We start from the raw sequence: 19,276 nt of genomic DNA on the forward strand, positions 1-19,276 counted from the left end.
TAAGATGTTCGAATAGAATATTTGACAGAAGCGAACTTTCTTTATTTTTTAAAAATCTAACTGCTTCAAATAAAGCTGATTTTGTTTTTATTAACTTTAATTTGTTTACAGCTAAATATGAAATATTACAAGTTGTGCCATTATGGTTAGCTACAAATAAATAATCATTGAAAATTACTAAAATAAATAATGGAACACCAAGTTTGTACATTTTTGATTGTATGTGCAAACTTTTTTTATTAAGCTGGAAAACAATAACATTGTTATTATCACTTAACAAAGATTGAATATCGTCAAATATAAGTTCATCCTCTTTAAGAAAATCATTTAACTCATCTGGTAAAATGCTTCGAAAACTGCTTGAAGTTACATTTTTACTAACTTTACTTGCTGGTGTGGCTAAACAACTAGGCGGAATATTTTAAAAACAGATGGTGGGTTAAAAGGTCGTTGCTTCCCATATTTGCTTTCAAAAGGTGCTTCATTTGGCCAATGCAGTTGACATAATGCTATATAGTCTGTAGCAATAAAACCAGTTCTTGGGATAGCTTCACTAGATCTTTTTCTCTCCTCTAGATTCTTCGGGAATTTATAAATTGATATTTTTGTCGTAGTTGAGTATTGATATTTTTGTTGTAGTTGTAATTGATATTGTAGTTGTAGTTGTATAAATTGATATTTTTGTTGTAGTTGAGATAGTTCGACTTGCAAAGAGATACACAGCATTTTAAAGGCTTTTTTAAGGCATTTTAATTATTTAAAAAACTTATCGTTAGTTTGACAATATTATTACCTTACAATGTTAACGCCTTGAACCTTACAATGTTATCATCTTGATGTTGGGCTATCTAATTTATAAACCAATCACATTTTAAAGATTTATTAAAAAAGCGCGAACACAAACTTTTGTCTAATGTTAAAAGATGAAAATGTAAACAAAGTATTAGGAATTGGCCTTCAGTTTAACAACTTTGTTGCGCGATGTCAAGGCCTTTTATTATAGAAGGCCGCGGTCACACATAATATAATATTCTGAAACTAATAAACAAACATCTAAATTTCTATAAGTAAATTTATTCTTTGATCATTGCCTTCATGTCCTATCTTATTTTCATATCATAATCTATTATGGAATTATTTATATAACATATCACAACAATATTATTAAATTTGTGATGTTCAAATATCATATGAACATTCTCTAACATGTTCATTTGATATTTGAATATAGTTCTTGAGTATATTATCTGCAAACAATTGACTGATGCAAGTTCTAATGTTGTCAAAAACCAAGCATGCATGCACGGGGCACTGCAGTGTCCTACAAAGAAATGCAGGTTTGAAAGTCAAATTTTGTTTTATTAAAAAAAAAAAAAAAATAGGGGGGAGATAGGGAGGTTTCTGTAACTTTTTTTAGGCTCCAAAACTTTTAATTTTATATATAATAAGGTTCATAAAACTTAAGGGACTTACGAACTACATTGACGAACAAAAACAGGATATTTACAGAAACTTTTCAATTTTTAATCTGGAGTACCACAGTGTAATAGGGAAAAAAGTCTCTGGGTCCAGTATTAAAAGTAATACGATCTAAAGTAATATATAAATTAAATAAAATGCTTTAAAATGCATGCAGTTATACATATAACTCCTGATAGTTAACTATATGTATAACTAGTTATGCATAAAATTTATTATATAAACTTATTTTTTAAGGTTATTCTTGAACAAATTAGAACCAATTAATTCAAATTCAAGATTTAGTTCAAGTTCAAGTTATTTGTTCATTGTTTTTTCACTATTTTATATTTATTTGTTCAAATTTGTTAACTAGTACTAATTCTTACTACAGTAAGAATATTTATCATTGTTGAACGTGATTAGTAACTTAATTTTACTATTAACATATTTTGACAACACTCTTTACATTTTAAATGATGACAGCTTTACTTTTCTATTGATGTTAAATTTATTACGTTTCAATAACTCAGATTGAATTTTAACTGAATTATTGTAAGCTTTGTAAGGGTTTATTGTATATCAAATGGTGTTGTAAATAAAGTAAAAATTATATATATATATATATATAAATATATATATATATATATATATATATATATATATATATATATATATATATATATATATATATATATATATATAGTAATTAGGCTATGGGATCATCCATAAATGATGCCAGTAGATAGAGGGGCAGTGTGAGTTTAACAATAATTGACAATGGGGAGAGGATGTTGAGACCAAAATAATGTCAAATAAAAAATTGAATTAAAAAATAAAAGTAAAATATTTTATTTTAAAAAAAAGTAAAACAATTTATGCTAGCTATGAGCAGGTTTTAGAGGTATTTACACCAACAATGTGGTCTAAAAACTTCTTGCTTTTGTTGCTTAAAACTGGGAAAAACAATTTAAATTCAGAAATTAGCTTGCTTATCTGAAAGAACAATTTATGTTTGTTTTTTTTTACTTTTAGTACTGTTGAGAATAAATGTATAATTGAACCAGAAAAAAATTGATGGTATATGCATTTTTTATATTATATTAACAATTCAGATATACCATCATAATACGATAACAAAAACTGACATCATTTTCAAAGGGAGATGGCAAAAAATTGACTGAGTTTGATAAAGGGTGAAGTTGTTCAATAAACCGGGTCATCATCTGACATCATTATGCATAGATGACCCTACGATTTAGGTAAAATAAGTAATCAATTTGCCATATTTCTCTTTAGAAAGTGTAAGAAAAAAGCATTGTTATGCTGAGAACCTACCTATTGAGCAAGCTTTGACCACCTATTTTATAAATTTGAGAGACAGAAGTGGAAGTGCGAATCGCAAAAGAACTAATAATAATGCTCTAAATTGATTTTAACTTTGTAGACTAACATTAATATAGTATTTAGTAATAATAAATGAAGTTTACATGATTTTTATAATTTGTATTTATTTCCATTAATTATCAGTTGTCAGTCTCCATTTTATAAAATCAATTAAAAAACTATTTATTTATAGTATAATAATAATACATAAATACTAGTTTCCTAATGCTATTATCATCACAATGTTAATGGTATTTGTTTTAAAGTGAAATTTTGTATCAATTTTATTGTTTTAATGTTATATTTATATATATATATATATATATATATATATATATATATATATATATATATATATATATATATATATATATATACATATATATATATATATATATATATATATATATATAATATATATATATATATATATATATATATATATATATATATATATATGTATATATATATATATGTATATATATAAATATATATGTGTATATATATATATATATATATATATATATATATATATATATATATATATATATATATATGTATATATATATATATATGTATATATACAAATATATATGTGTATATATATATATATATATATTACATATATATATATATATATACATACATATATATATATATATATATATATATATATTACATATATATATATACATACATACATATATATATAATATATATATATATATATATATATATATATATATATATATATATATATATATATATATATATATTACATATATATAAATATGTATATATATATATATATATATATATAGATCTATAGTTTGTTGGCTTTGGGAAGAGCGGAAGGAAAAAAGTGATTCTTACGCCAACATATACGTCACTTTTAATTACTTTTGACTTTCGTCCAACATTTCCGTGTTGGACGAAAGTAAAAACCATTAAATTAATTACAAATTAATCGTTTTTTAAAAAAACCACAAAAACGCAAATTTAATTGACCGGAATGTTTTTAAAACGTTTTGAATGTTTTTAACAATATAAACAATGTTTTTATTTTTATTTTTTTTAATAAAATGTTTTTATTTTTATTTTTTTTAATAAAATGTTTTTATTTTTATTTTTTTTACTGTAAATCATGCGCGGAGTGATGCTACATCGACTATCTTATAGCCTGACTCGCAAGGGAGTGCTGCTACATCGACTGACAAATAGCCTGACTCGCAAGGGAGTGCTGCTACATCGACTGACAAATAGCCTGACTCGCAAGGGAGTGCTGCTACATCGACTGACAAATAGCCTGACCCGCAAGGGAGTGCTGCTACATCGACTGAGGGTTTGGTTGGGGCAGGCAGTCTATCATTATTAAAAAAAAAAAATTCCGGTCTTGCATTTTAATTTTTACTTTTTGTCAACAAAATATCGAAAAAACTTTCGGACAACATCTAAGGGTTGTATATATATATATATATATATATATATATATATATATATATATATATATATATATATATATATATATTATTTTTACTTTATTTACAACACCATTTGATATACAACAAACCCCTACAAAGCTTACAATAATTCAGTTAAAATTCAATCTGAGTTATTGAAATGTAATAAATTTAACATCAATAGAAAAGTAAAGCTGTCATCATTTAAAGTATAAAGGGTGTTGTCAAAATATGTTGATAGTAAAATTAAGTTACTAATGAAATCACGTTCAACAATGATAAACATTCTTACTGTAGTAAAATATAGTACTAACTGATAAATTTGAACAAATAAATATAAAATTAACAAAAACAATGAATAAATAAGAACATTAACTTGAACTTTAACTAAATTTTGAATTTGAATTAATTGGTACTAATTTGTTCAAGCATAACCTTAAAAAATAATTTTTTATAACAAATTATATGTATAACTTGTTATACATATAGTTAACTATCAGGAGTTATATGTATAACTATATGCATTTTAAAGCATATTATTTTATTTAAACATTACTTAGATCATATTACTTTGAAAACTGGAACCAGAGGCTTTATTCTCAATAACACTGTGGTACTCCAGATTAAAAATTAAAAAGTTTTTGTAAATATCCTGTTTTTGTTCGTCAATGTAGTTCGTAAGTCCCTTAAGTCTTAAGGACCTTATTATATCTAAAGTTAAAAGTTTTGGAGCATAAAAAAAGTTACAGAAACCAATCTCCATCCTATTTTTTTCTTTTTTTAATAAAGAAAATTGGGAATTCTTTGACTTTCAAACCTGCATTTCTTTGTGGGACACTGCAGTGTCCCATGCATGCAAGATTGGTTTTTGACAACATTTCAACTTGCATCAGTTAACTGTTTGCAAATAATTTACTCAAGATCTATATTCAAATAACTATTATATTATCCTAATAATACGTCTATTTGCACAAATCTTAATCTTATTTCTATAAAGAAAGATAAAAATTATTCGTGGTACTTACATACTTGCTTGCCATTCTCTTTATAAATATAAAATATTTTCACTCAATATAAACGTAACGCAATGCAATGTTGATTTAAAATTATTATTTTTAGTTTCCAGCTTTTAAATTAATTCCCATGCAAATCCCACAGGAAACCCACGTGGGATTTCCCATGTGTGTAAATACCATATGGTTCCCACATGTAACCCATGTGGGATTACCCACATGGGTTTAAGGTGACAAATTTCCATACGGATACCACCCCAGTGAAAAAGCGCACATGGGATACGCGTGGATTTTTTCCACATGTAACCCATGTGGGGATTATTATTTTGTCCCATGTGGGTTTCATATGGTAAATCCCACATGGATTCCATATGGTAAATCCCATATGGGATACGCGTGGGTTTTTACCATATGTAACCCATATGGGGATTATTATTTTGTCCCATGTGGGTTTCATATGGTAAATCCCACATGGGTTTTATGTGGTAAATCCTACATGGGATATAGGTGGAAAATACGACATGTTATAGATCTTAAATGCCACATATTTTAATCCAAATGGTATAAAAGTAGTCAATACTAGACAAATGAAAGTCCGAATGCTTCTATGATAATTTTAAAAATTCTTTTAATTTAAAAATTACTTAAATAGTAATTTAAAATTAATCATCGAAGCTTTCAGAGAGGCTTAACTTAATCTGGTATTTGCTACTTTATCCCATTCGGTATTCAAAACGTGTAGCATTTTTGATCTTTTACATGTGATGTTTTCCACCTATAACCTATGTGGGATTTACCTTAAACTATTATGACGAAATTTTATAAAATTAAAAAACGTGTTGCAAAATGAATTTATTTAAAAATAAATGCTATTAATCAATACATCCAAAACGAATATTAAAAATATTATTTTTTCTTTTGCGATTTACACGCCGTTTTTTGTCAATTGAATTAATTAAATCGCTTCGGCTTATATATATCGGTTTTTAGTATCTTCTAACTTTCTTCAAACATTTTCTAAAAAAAAAAAAAATATAAATACAAATATATATAAATATAAATATATATATATATATAAATATATATATATATATATATATATATATATATATATATATATATATATATATATATATAGAGAGAGAGAGAGAGAGAGAGAGAGAGAGAGAGAGAGAGAGAAATATAAATAAGGAACATTATTAGTAGAGCAATTTTAATTATTAGACAGTTTGAAGTCATTAATGACTACAATATTTCACAAATAATTATTTCCTAATTTATTACTTACAATGACTAACGTTTATGCGTAATTGAACACATATTATGCGTAATGATCTTGAACCCATGAGGAGAATCCTGAAAAAAAGTGATCAATAAGGAAAAGTAGTTAAACAAAAAAACGAAAACAAAAATGTAAAAACCTACTTTTTCAATGATGTAGACTTCTATAATAACAGGCCTTGACATCGCGCAAAATGCCGTAAAAACTGAAGGCCGATTAAACTTTCACTTTTACTTATATTGATATATTTTTATATTAGGTAGGGTGTAATGGCAGCCTATGTTTTCTAATAATAATCTCTAGTAAAAACGGAAATATAAAAAGAAAACCAAAAAATTGTTAAAAGATAATCATATTTTTCGTATTTCAAATTTCATTAAGAATATTTATGTAATATTAAATAGTATCAATAACAAGCAGAACCATAACAAAGTATATATCTATATATTAGAAAGATAACTGTATTTTTAATTTTTTTTGCTAAAAATGGTAACAATAAAAATCACCAACAATAAAAAACACCAATAAAAGTTGATTCAAGCAAAAAAAAAGTTTTATCAATATATCTCAACAGGGTTAAAGTCCTTATACTTGGCAACTTGTAGTCAATACACATACAATCATATAAACTTCGTCGCATAGCAAAATACTCACATATGCTCTACATATAATATCTGAAGTATATAAAACTTCACCAACATTAACTTTTCTCATAGCATTAAGGTGTTCGAATAGAATATTTGATTGAAGCAAACTTTCTTTATTTTTTAAAAATCTAACTGCTTCAAATAAAGCTGATTTTGTTTTTATTAACTTTAATTTGTTTACAGCTAAATATGAAATATTACAAATTGTGCCATTATGGTTAGCTACAAATGAATAATCATTGAAAATTACTAAAATAAATAATGAAACACCAAGTTTGTACATTTTTGATTGTATGTGTAAACTTTTTTTATTAAGCTGGAAAACAATAACATCGTTATTATCACTTAACAAAGATTGAATATCGTCAAATATAATTTCATCCTCTTTTAGAAAATCATTTAACTCATCTGGTAAAATGCTTCGAAAACCGCTTGAAGTTACATTTTTTCTAACTTTACTTGCTGGTGTGGCTAAACAACTAGGCGGAATATTTTAAAAACAGATGGTGGGTTTAAAGGTCGTTGCTTCCCATATTTGCTTTCAAAAGGTGCTTCATTTGGCCAATGCAGTTGACATAATGCTGTATAGTCTGTAACAATAAAACCAGTTCTTGGGATAGCTTCACTACATCTTTTTCTCTCCTCTAGATTCTTCGGGAATTTATAAATTAATATTTTTGTCGTAGTTGAGTATTGATATTTTTGTTGTAGTTGTAATTGATATTGTAGTTGTATAAATTGATATTTTTGTTGTAGTTGAGATAGTTCGACTTGCAAAGAGATACACAGCATTTTAAAGGCATTTTTAAGGCATTTTAATTATTAAAAAAACTTATCGTTAGTTTGACAATATTATTACCTTACAAAGTTAACGCCTTGAACCTTACATCAACATCAAGACAATAACAACGTTATTGTCTTGATGTTGGGCTATCTAATTTATAAACCAATCACATTTTAAAGATTTATTAAAAAAGCGCGAACACAAACTTTCATCTAATGTTAAAAGATGAAAATGTTAACACAGTATTAGGAATTGGCCTTCAGTTTAACAACTTTGTTGCGCGATGTCAAGGCCTGTTATTATAGAAGGCCGCGGTCACACATAATATAATATTCTGAAACTAATAAACAAACATCTAAATTTCTATAAGTAAATTTATTCTTTGATCATTGCCTTCATATCCTATCTTATTTTCATATCATAATCTATTATGGAATTATTTATATAACATATCACAACAATATTATTAAATTTGTGATGTTCAAATATCATATGAACATTCTCTAACATGTTCATATGATATTTGAATATAGTTCTTGAGTATATTATCTGCAAACAATTGACTGATGCAAGTTCTAATGTTGTCAAAAACCAAGCATGCATGCATGGGACACTGCAGTGTCCCACAAAGAAATGCAGGTTTAAAAGTCAAATTTTCTTTATTAAAAAAAAAAAAAAAAAATAGGGAGGAGATAAGGAGGTTTCTGTAACTTTTTTTAGGCTCCAAAACTTTTAACTTTATATATAATAAGGTTCATAAAACTTAAGGGACTAACGAAGTACATTGAGGAACAAAAACAGGATATTTACTGAAACTTTTAAATTTTTTATCTGGAGTACAACAGTGTAATTGGGAATAAAGTCTTTGGGTCCAGTATTCAAAGTAATATGATCTAAAGTAATATATAAATTAAATAAAATGCTTTAAAATGCATGCAGTTATACATATAACTCCTGATAGTTAACTATATGTATAACTAGTTATACATAAAATTTATTATATAAACTTATTTTTTAAGGTTATGCTTGAACAAATTAGAACCAATTAATTCAAATTCAAGATTTAGTTCAAGTTCAAGTTATTTGTTCATTGTTTTTTCACTATTTTATATTTATTTGTTCAAATTTTTTAACTAGTACTAATTCTTACTACAGTAAGAATATTTATCATTGTTGAACGTGATTTTATTAGTAACTTAATTTTACTATCAACATATTTTGACAACACCCTTTACATTTTAAATGATGACAGCTTTACTTTTCTATTGATGTTAAATTTATTACGTTTCAATAACTCAGATTGAATTTTAACTGAATTATTGTACGCTTTGTAAGGGTTTGTTGTATCTCAAATGGTGTTGTAAATAAAGTAAAAATAATATATATATATATATATATATATATATATATATATATAGTTCTATAGTTTGTTGGCTTTAGGAAGAGCGGAAGGAAAAAAGTGATTCTTACGCCAACACATACGTCACTTTTAATTACTTTTGACTTTCGTCCAACATTTCCGTGTTGGACGAAAGTAAAAACCATTAATTTAATTACAAATTATTCGTTTTTTAAAAAAGCCACAAAAACGCAAATTTAATTGACCAGAATGTTTTTAAAAACATTCTGAATGTTTTTATAACATTTTGAATGTTTTTAACAATATAAACAATGTTTTTATATTTATTTTTTTTAATAAAATGTTTTTATTTTTATTTTTTTTAATAAAATGTTTTTATTTTTATTTTTTTTACTTTATATCATGCGCGGAGTGTTGCTACATCGACTATCTTATAGCCTGACTCGCAAGGGAGTGCTGCTACATCGACTGACAAATAGCCTGACTCGCAAGGGAGTGCTGCTACATCGACTGACAAATAGCCTGACTCGCAAGGGAGTGCTGCTACATCGACTGACAAATAGCCTGACCCGCAAGGGAGTGCTGCTACATCGACTGAGGGTTTGGTTGGGGCAGGCAGTCTATCATTATTAAAAAAAAAAAATTCCGGTCTTGCATTTTAATTTTTACTTTTTGTCAACAAAATATCGAAAAAACTTTCGGACAACATCTAAGGGTTCTATATATATATATATATATATATATATATATATATATATATATATATATATATATATATATATATATATATATATATATATATATATATATATAGTATTTAGGCTATGGGATCATCCATAAATGATGCCAGTAGATAGAGGGGCAGTGTGAGTTTAACAATAATTGACAATGGGGAGGAGATGTTGAGACCAAAATAATGTCAATTAAAAAATTTAATTAAAAAAAAAAGTAAAATATTTTATTTTAAAAAAAAGTAAAACAATTTATGCTAGCTATGAGCAGGTTTTAGAGGTATTTACACCAACAATGTGGTCTAAAAACTTCTTGCTTTTGTTGCTTAAAACTGTAGAGGAACATAGGAAAAACAATTTAAATTCAGAAATTAGCTTGCTTATCTGAAAGAACAATTTACGCATTTTTTTTTTTACTTTTAGTACTGTTGAGAATAAATGTATAACTGAACCAGAAAAAAATTGATGGTATATGCATTTTTTATATTATATTAAAAATTCAGATATACCATCATAATACGATAACAAAAACTGACATCATTTTCAATGGGAAATGGCAAAAAATTGACTGAGTTTGATAAAGGGTGAAGTTGTTCAACAAACCGGGTCATCATCTGACATCATTATGCATAGATGACCCTACAATTTAAGTAAAATAAGTAATCAATTTGCCATATTTCTCTTTAGAAAGTGTAAGAAAAAAGCATTGTTATGCTGAGAACCTACCTATTGAGCAAGCTTTGACCACCTATTTTACAAATTTGAGAGACAGAAGTGGAAGTGCGAATCGCAAAAGAACTAATAACAATGCTCTAAATTGATTTTAACTTGGTAGACTAGCATTAATATAGTATTTAGTAATAATACATGATTTTTATAATTTGTATTTATTTCCATTAATTATCAGTTGTCAGTCTCCATTTTATAAAATGAATTAAAAAACTATTTATTTATAGTATAATAATAATACATAAATACTAGTTTCCTAATGCTATTATCATCACAATGTTAATGGTATTCGTTTTAAAGTGAAATTTTGTATCAATTTTATTGTTTTAATGTTATATATATATATATATATATATATATATATATATATATATATATATATATATATATATATATGTATATATATATATATATATATATATATATATATATATATATATATATATATATATATATATATATATTACTTTTACTTTATTTACAACACCATTTTATATACCGCAAACCCCTACAAAGCTTTCAATAATTCAGTTAAGATTCAATCTGAGTTATTGAAACGTAATAAATTTAACATCAATAACAACATAAAATCACGTTCAACAATGATAAACATTCTTACTGTAGTAAAATATAGTACTAACTGATAAATTTGAACAAATAAATATAAAATTAACAAAAACAATGAATAAATAAAAACATTAACTTGAACTTGAACTAAATCTTGAATTTGAATTAATTGGTACTAATTTATTCAAGCATAACCTTAAAAAATAAGTTTTTATAACAAATTATATGTATAAATAGTTATACATATAATTAACTATCAGGAGTTATATGTATAACTATATGCATTTTAAAGCATATTATTTTATTTAAACATTACTTAGATCATATTACTTTGAAAACTGGATCCAGAAGCTTTATTATCAATAACACTGTGGTACTCCAGATTAAAAATTGAAAAGTTTCTGTAAACATCCTGTTTTTGTTTCTCAATGTAGTTCGTAAGTCTCTCAAGTCTTAAGGACCTTATTATATCTAAAGTTAAAAGTTTTGGAGCATAAAAAAAGGTACAGAAACCCATCCTATTTTTTTCTTTTTTAATAGAGAAAATTAGGAATTCTTTGACTTTCAAACCTGCATTTCTTTGTGGGACACTGAAGTGTCCCATGCATGCAAGATTGGTTTTTGACAACATTTCAACTTGCATCAGTTAATTGTTTGCAAATAATTTACTCAAGATCTATATTCAAATAACTATAATATTATCCTAATAATACGTCTATTTGCACAAATCTTAATCTTATTTCTATAAGGAAAGATAAAAATTATTCGCGGTACTTACATACTTGCTTGCCATTCTCTTTATTAATATAAAATAATTTCTCACAAAATAAACCTAACGCAATGCAATGTCGATTTAAAAATTTTTTTTTAGTTTTTTTTTAGTTTCCAGCTTTTAAATTAATTCCCATGCAAATCCCACAGGAAACCCACGTGGGATTTCCCATGTGTGTAAATACCATATGGTTCCCACATGTAACCCATGTGGGATTACCCACATGGGTTTAAGGTGACAAATTTCCATACGGATACCACATGGGAAAATCCGTCCCACATAAATCCCATAAATCCCACACGGAACCCACGCGGAACCCATGTGGGACGCGGTTTTATTTTTCACTGGGCACATGGGAAAATCCGTCCCACATAAATCCCATCAATCCCACACGGAACCCACGCGGAACCCATGTGGGACGCGGTTTTATTTTTCACTGGGACTAGCTTCAGATATCTCCAATCTTCGTGATATTTCGCGATTTGAAAGTACTTTAGCATTCACAAGGGCCTTTATTTCAGCTTTTTTGCGTGGTGTAAGATCGGCTTTTTACCCATGCTTAAAGTGTTCAAACTTATTATTATTTATAAACGTTGCACACAAAATAAACAGTTAACTGCGTAATATGTACTGTAAAACTGCTAAATAAACAAACACTTCAGATAAACACGTCCGCAACTGAAGCCACCGCGAACGCGACTGAAGCAGCTTTCGACTTGTACGCGTTAATGTACTGATTGACTCACACTGTAATACCATATATGGAAAATACATACAAACACGAATTATATAATAAATTTCCTACATAAAAATCCATCACATCTATGTGCGTTTATATTAAATGTGAATGTACTGCATATAAACTGGTATGATGCAATAAATTCTTAAAAAACTCGAGTGCGTCTAATAATTTGGCCAGGGACTGTATATATATATATATATATATATAAATATATATATATATATAAATATATATATATATATATATATATATATATAAATATATATATATATAAATATATATATATATATATAAATATATATATATATATATATAAATATATATAAATATATATATATTATATATATATACCAGATTAAATGAAAAAAACATCCACATTCGTGCCAAAAACAACCATATTAATTGCAAAAACCGGTATAAGTCGATTAGTTAACAAATATAAAACCAAAGAAACTGTTGAAACTGAGGATTTAGGGGGAAAATTGTTTCTCATAAAGGTCTTAGAATTATTATATAGATGAAAATAAAGCTTTGCAAGTGTCAGAGATAAAAATTGCGATTTAGAACTTGATATTTCAGAAAATACTGTACAGCGTTTTTTTGATGATGCAGGGTTAGATAGCTACCGTGCAGCAAAAAACAAAATTTTTATTATGCAAAGAACCGAAAACCAATTTAAAGTTAGCAAAGACTCGCACAAATTGGCCCGTACCGGTACAGTGGAGACGAACATCATGGTCGGATAACTCAAATTTTATCCTTAGAGATTTAGATGATAAAAAAATATGAGGAGACCTGTTGTTAAGCGAATAAAACCAATGTACACTATAATAACCATAAAACATTGGGCTGCAAAACCTTGATGGTTTGGGGTTGCTTTTCCAGATTTTCTTATTGATCCAGGAAGTATTTAAACTAATACAGGAAGGAAATTTGCTTAGAGTACAACAGAGACCAAATGGAACCTATCGTTCACGCTCAGCCTTTCTTTATAATTGGAGATTGAGATGTCAATTCGGCTCCTGATGCTGTGAGTGACTATAAAAAAATGCAAAAATAGTGATTGCTTCAATGAACCATGAAGAATTTAACGCAATCGCATCACATAAATAAAAAATTTTAACGGAATACTTGAAGGTTGAATCGCGAGTTGCTGGGCTGTTACCCCAAGAAAAATTTGTTATTGGTAGTCGCGCAATTAACAGTGAAGTAATAGCAACACTAAGTTCAGATGAGTGGTTAAATGATGCTGTAATCCATTCTTACCTGCTTACATTCTTAATCTGCTAATGGACTTTAACAAGGCTAAAAAGCGCAATCCAATTTATGTCCTAGGGGCCATCCATAAATGACGTCAGTAAATATTGCGGGGGGGGGGGGGAGTGCTGGAAAAATTGACACTAATTGACAATGGGGAGGGGGGTGTTGAGGCCAAAATGATGTCAATTTAAATTATTTTTTTAGTTTTAATGAGCAGATTTTAACGGTGTTTACATCTACTAAATGGTATAAAAATGATGTTTTGTTTGTGGGGAAATTAATTAAATGCGGGGAATTTGATATTATATTTTATTAAATTATTTATAATATAATATTATAAACTAATATAATAAGTTTCCCAGAGACATTAAATAAATAACAACTACTAACGTAAAATAAAAATTACTATCGTTTTATTAATATATTACCATTTGACTGCGAATCAAATTATGTTAGAAATATTAACTCTTTGTATATAAAATTCACAATCGTTATTCGCTCCCAAGCGGATAATAAAATGTGGTTCAAAGTAAACTCATAAAAGTAAACTCATAAATTTGTCATTTTTTGAAATTAAATTGTCGTTATTTCAAATACGAAACTCTAATTGCTCTCTAGTTGATTGTAAAACGTGATGCAATGCTAACACATAAAGTCTATAGAAAATTCGAAACGCTAATTTCTCCCTTGCGGTTGAAGAAACTCTTTTACAAAGCTTGCGCTAACGCTAAGTAAAATCATTATTCTGATTGTGATGTAAACAATACTAATAAATCAATATTAAAATATGGATAAAATCGCATTACTTAACTTATTGATGGTCTCTCATTGAAATGCTCATCCCGATAAAAAAAAGAGCTAATATCCAGAAAGAAGTTCATAGCATATGGAATTCATTAAAAGAAGAGAAACTGGTGCATAAGGATCTTGAATCAAGAGTAATGTATTTAAACAATTTATTTAATGAAAAGGCAATAAAGTTCAAGAGCAAGCAATTATCATTTTGGGCCAATACTCCAAAACAATCTGCCCCCACGTATACTCCACTTGAATTTGACAAGAATTCCTCACAGTTTGTTGAGCCCGCCAATGAGCGATCTGTTATTGATGATCAACAAAGTGCTAAAACTTTGAGTTTGTTGACCACAAAAAATCAAAAAAATGCAAGAACAGTGGCTCAAGATCGACTCAATTCTGAGATTGCAGCTTTAAATTGTGAAGTTGCTGGACTGAAGACTAAAAAGAGAAGTGGATTTATTGTTTAAGCTGAAGAGGATTATTTGAAAAAAAAAAGAAGAAACTAGCTCATTTATGTAAAGAACTGGCCAAAAAAAAATATGATCAAGCTCAACAGAAGAAAACTAGAGAACTGAAAATAGCTAGAATGGAGGAAATCTGCTTGGAGCATCCAGAAGTCAAAGAAAAACTAAAAATCAGAAAGAAACCTGGTCGACCGCCATTAGAAGTAGATCAACCTCTTCTTTTGAAGGCGATTATGGATATTGCTCTCCATGGTTCGTTCGCTGATGAAAGACGTCGGTCAGAGGTTCTTTGGGTAATGATAGCTTAGCTATATTTGCTAATATTGTGTTTGTTAGAATTTTACTCTTAATTAGTACTTGCACTATTGTTTTTACTATTAATTTTACTCTTAATTAGTACTTGCACTATTGAAATGTTTATAACTATTTTCAAGAATTGATTTGAATATAATTTACGAAATAAATTCCGTTTTCTGTAAAAAAGTTAATTATATCCAAATATACTTCTTTATTATTTAGAGCATTGAAAATTTCGACAAATTGACATCCGAGATGAACAAAATTGGATTTGCAATCAGCAAGAGTGCCCTCTATACTCGTCTACTTCCGAGAAGTTACGGAACATTAGAAGGCAAAAGGCACGTCAAAACAGTCCCTGTGAGATTGATCAGTCCTCAGAATGAATCTTATTTAAAACATGTTGACGGACTCTTTTGCAGTTCTATAAAGTATGTGGAAGAAGTTTGTTCTATTTTAGGGCCAGATGAAGTATGTTTCATTAACCAAGACGACAAGGTTAGAGTGCTAATTGGAATCACAGCAGCCAAAAAACAGGCGCCGTTGTTGATGCATTTGGGGTACCGAGTTACTCTCCCGGACCACGACTGGGTCGTGGCTGCTAAACACAAGCTTATACCATCTGTATACGCTGGAATTACGATCAAAAAAGATGGTCTCGGAAAAACAGATGCTGTTACTTATTCTGGACCTACCTACATTGCTGTTCGATTAGGAAAACACGCATCCTCGACCGCCTTCGCTCATGGATTAGACTTTCAGCGGCTCTTGGATATCAAAGAATTCGACTCTATTACCAGAGATCCTCAAACTAATATGATTAATCCTATCGTTGTGTTTAGCGTCGATGGAGGACCCGACGAAAATCCCAGATACCAGAAAGTAATTGAAATCGGGATTCGCCATTTCTTGAAGAATAACCTTGACGCTCTTTTCATCATGACGAACTCTCCAGGCAGCAGCGCATTCAACAGAGCTGAGCGACAAATGGCACCTCTAAGTAAAGATTTATCTGGGGTGATTCTTCCGCACGAACATTATGGAACTCATCTTGGTTCTCAAGGTAATTACATTGACAAAAGTTAATTTGTAAAATTATTAATATAATTTTTAACCTATAATAACCAACATATCATTTTAAATCAGGCAGGACAATAGATGAAAATTTAGAAAAACAGAACTTTGGTTTTGCTGGACAGGCTTTGGCTGATATTTGGTCTGATCTACAAATTGACGGTTATCTAACCATTGCAGAGTATATTGATCCAGACAAATCAGAGCTAGAGTCAAGGAGCCTTTTATTACAAGATCAACGTTGGATTGCCGATCATCTTCGTACAAGTCAATATTTTACTCAAACTGTGAAATGTGAAAATCGTTCTTGTTGTCGGACTATTAGAAGCTCTTACTTTACTCTAATTAGAGCAAGATTTCTTCCGCCACCTGTCCCTGTCAACCAAACGACAGACGAGCTCAAAGCATTAGATGTCTCAGAAGGAGCAAAAGAATTGTTTCCATCATTCGTCTTTATGCTCATCGCATCAAATATTGAAAGTATTCTTCCTCGTACTGCCAAAGGGTTTCCGATTTTGCCGTATGATGCGTTTTGTCCATCAATTCAGTCTAGCCTAGCTGATAGAATCTGTAAAAAGTGCAATATCTACCTTGCCTTTCAAGCTATGTTGAAAAAGTACGCTTCTATCCATTCCTCTGCTATAACACTCCCTCTAATCAAAAGGGTCCAACTTGTTCGTATCGCTGCCAAACGTCAGACAGAATTTTTGGCAGTCATTGCCTTGTAGAAGAGTTCGGAAATTGCTGAATGGTAAAATGAAAATGAAGTTGACGAATTTGAATTAGCAACGAGAATTTGAATGCAACGAATTTGATTGTACCTCAAGAAAACGATATCCTTTTAGAGCGCGGAGAGCATTCACTACCTATTGTTTCAATCGATGATTACTTCAACAACTATGGGAAGATTATATTAAAGATATATAATACTATTTGTTCAGATGATTATTTAATGAGATATCGACAATTATAATATATAATTTAATGAGATCTACTATTATATAAATGTATAATTTAGTCAGAAAACAAATCAATGGTTTTTAAGCATTTTTATTGTTTTTTAGGGGGACTACACAAAAACTGACATCATATACAACGGGGGGTTAGCCGAAAATTAACAGTTTGACAAAAGGGGGAGGGGGAGTTGAAAAATTGAGAAAAAACACTGACATCATTTATGGATGACCCCCTACCTTCTTTTTGGCTCAACTAAGGCCAAGTTATTGTAAAAAAAAATTTCAAACGATAAATATTTTTATCACTGTTGAACTTGGTATAAAATTATATAAGTTCGTTTGTTTATATATAAAAAAAACTTTTTTATCCTGGCCGGGTTTTAGGTTTTTGGGCCGCTTTTAGGTACAACTGTTAACGAGTGTATTCTTAGGGGAAATTTGACGCACAATTTAATTTTGGAAAAAAATTGCAGCTTGCATGACGATTTAGGTTAGAAGAGTGCATTTTTTTCAGGATAGCGGCCAAAAATAGCCACTGCCTCAAACTTCAAGTACTGAAGCCACAACTATGGCCTCCAATATCTCTTTTAATAAGATTTCGAGCTGATTTCAATTCTGCACCGTTTCATGCATACAAATATCACAACCCGTTATTGCAATAATCTGGACTTTTTACTGTTAAAAGCAATGAGGCGCCAACACAATATTCGATCATCAATTTGTAACCCAACTCACAAATCAACTGAATAAACTGAGAAATCTGCAAGCTGTTTAAAAATCATAAACTCAAACCACTTTATTAATCAATATTATCAATCACATGAACAAAAACATTCACATGTCATCACTTTTCACAGTACTGAAATAAGTAGTGTATCAATGTTGTTCGGGAGTTCAATTTCTGGCTTTACTGCGTTACAAATGGAACATCTTAGTTCATCTTAATTATAACATTCACCATTTTGAATTTTCCAAAATCAAGTTTTATTCGTCCTCACTGTTCGATTTCAGGCGCTATCGTCAGACGTCAGTACGAAATTTCTTGGATCAGTTGTTTCTCATTGAGCGAGTCTAAAATATTGACAATTTTTGGAGCTATTGAACAGTTGTGTTCTTTGCACTAATCAAGAAGCTCTAAAGTTTTTCCATATTTTTTTTGCCTTCATTTTTTGACGTTTAATTACAGCTAGTTGACGAGCCTGATTCACTGTAGCACAATGGGTCAGGTGGTGGACAAAAGTAAAAAAATACATTCTCAAAAATTACATCATTTTATAACATTTCATAAAAAAAATTTTTCAATTTGAAAATATTTTTTGTGTTACTAATAGGCATAAAATATTTGTTAATTTCAAAGCCTCTCTTTTTATTGGATAATTTAATAAAATCAAGTATTAAAAGTAGTAAAATATATATGAAAAAATTTTCTAAAGTACATGGATTATGTAGTGGTTTAATAAATTATTAAAAAGAGCCCTAGAACTGCATAATAACAC

At 28.6% G+C, this 19,276-nt stretch overlaps 1 protein-coding gene and 1 long non-coding RNA gene across 3 annotated transcripts; one reads left to right on the plus strand and one right to left on the minus strand.

Annotated features, from left to right (window-relative positions):
* Positions 1-6,154: 6,154 nt before the first annotated feature.
* LOC136088879 (uncharacterized) lies at positions 6,155-12,530 on the minus strand. Of its 2 annotated transcripts, XR_010642586.1 has the most exons (3): positions 12,196-12,530; positions 6,606-6,673; positions 6,155-6,334 (listed from the first exon to the last, which is right to left on the minus strand). It is a non-coding gene; the product is annotated as an uncharacterized LOC136088879 (long non-coding RNA). The 2 variants fall into 2 exon arrangements; XR_010642585.1 differs by lacking the exon at positions 12,196-12,530 and having other exon boundaries at positions 6,606-9,348.
* A 2,101-nt stretch (positions 12,531-14,631) lies between these two features.
* Positions 14,632-16,907, plus strand: LOC136087861 (uncharacterized). The gene is made up of 2 exons (XM_065811470.1): positions 14,632-15,746; positions 15,973-16,907. Exons 1-2 carry the CDS (start codon positions 15,576-15,578, stop codon positions 16,834-16,836), a joined length of 1,035 nt encoding a protein of 344 aa, XP_065667542.1. The 5' UTR covers positions 14,632-15,575; the 3' UTR covers positions 16,837-16,907.
* The last annotated feature ends 2,369 nt before the right edge of the window (positions 16,908-19,276 follow it).

Source organism: Hydra vulgaris, chromosome 12 (assembly GCF_038396675.1).
Source record: "Hydra vulgaris chromosome 12, alternate assembly HydraT2T_AEP".
In the NCBI taxonomy this organism is placed as follows: domain Eukaryota; kingdom Metazoa; phylum Cnidaria; class Hydrozoa; order Anthoathecata; family Hydridae; genus Hydra; species Hydra vulgaris.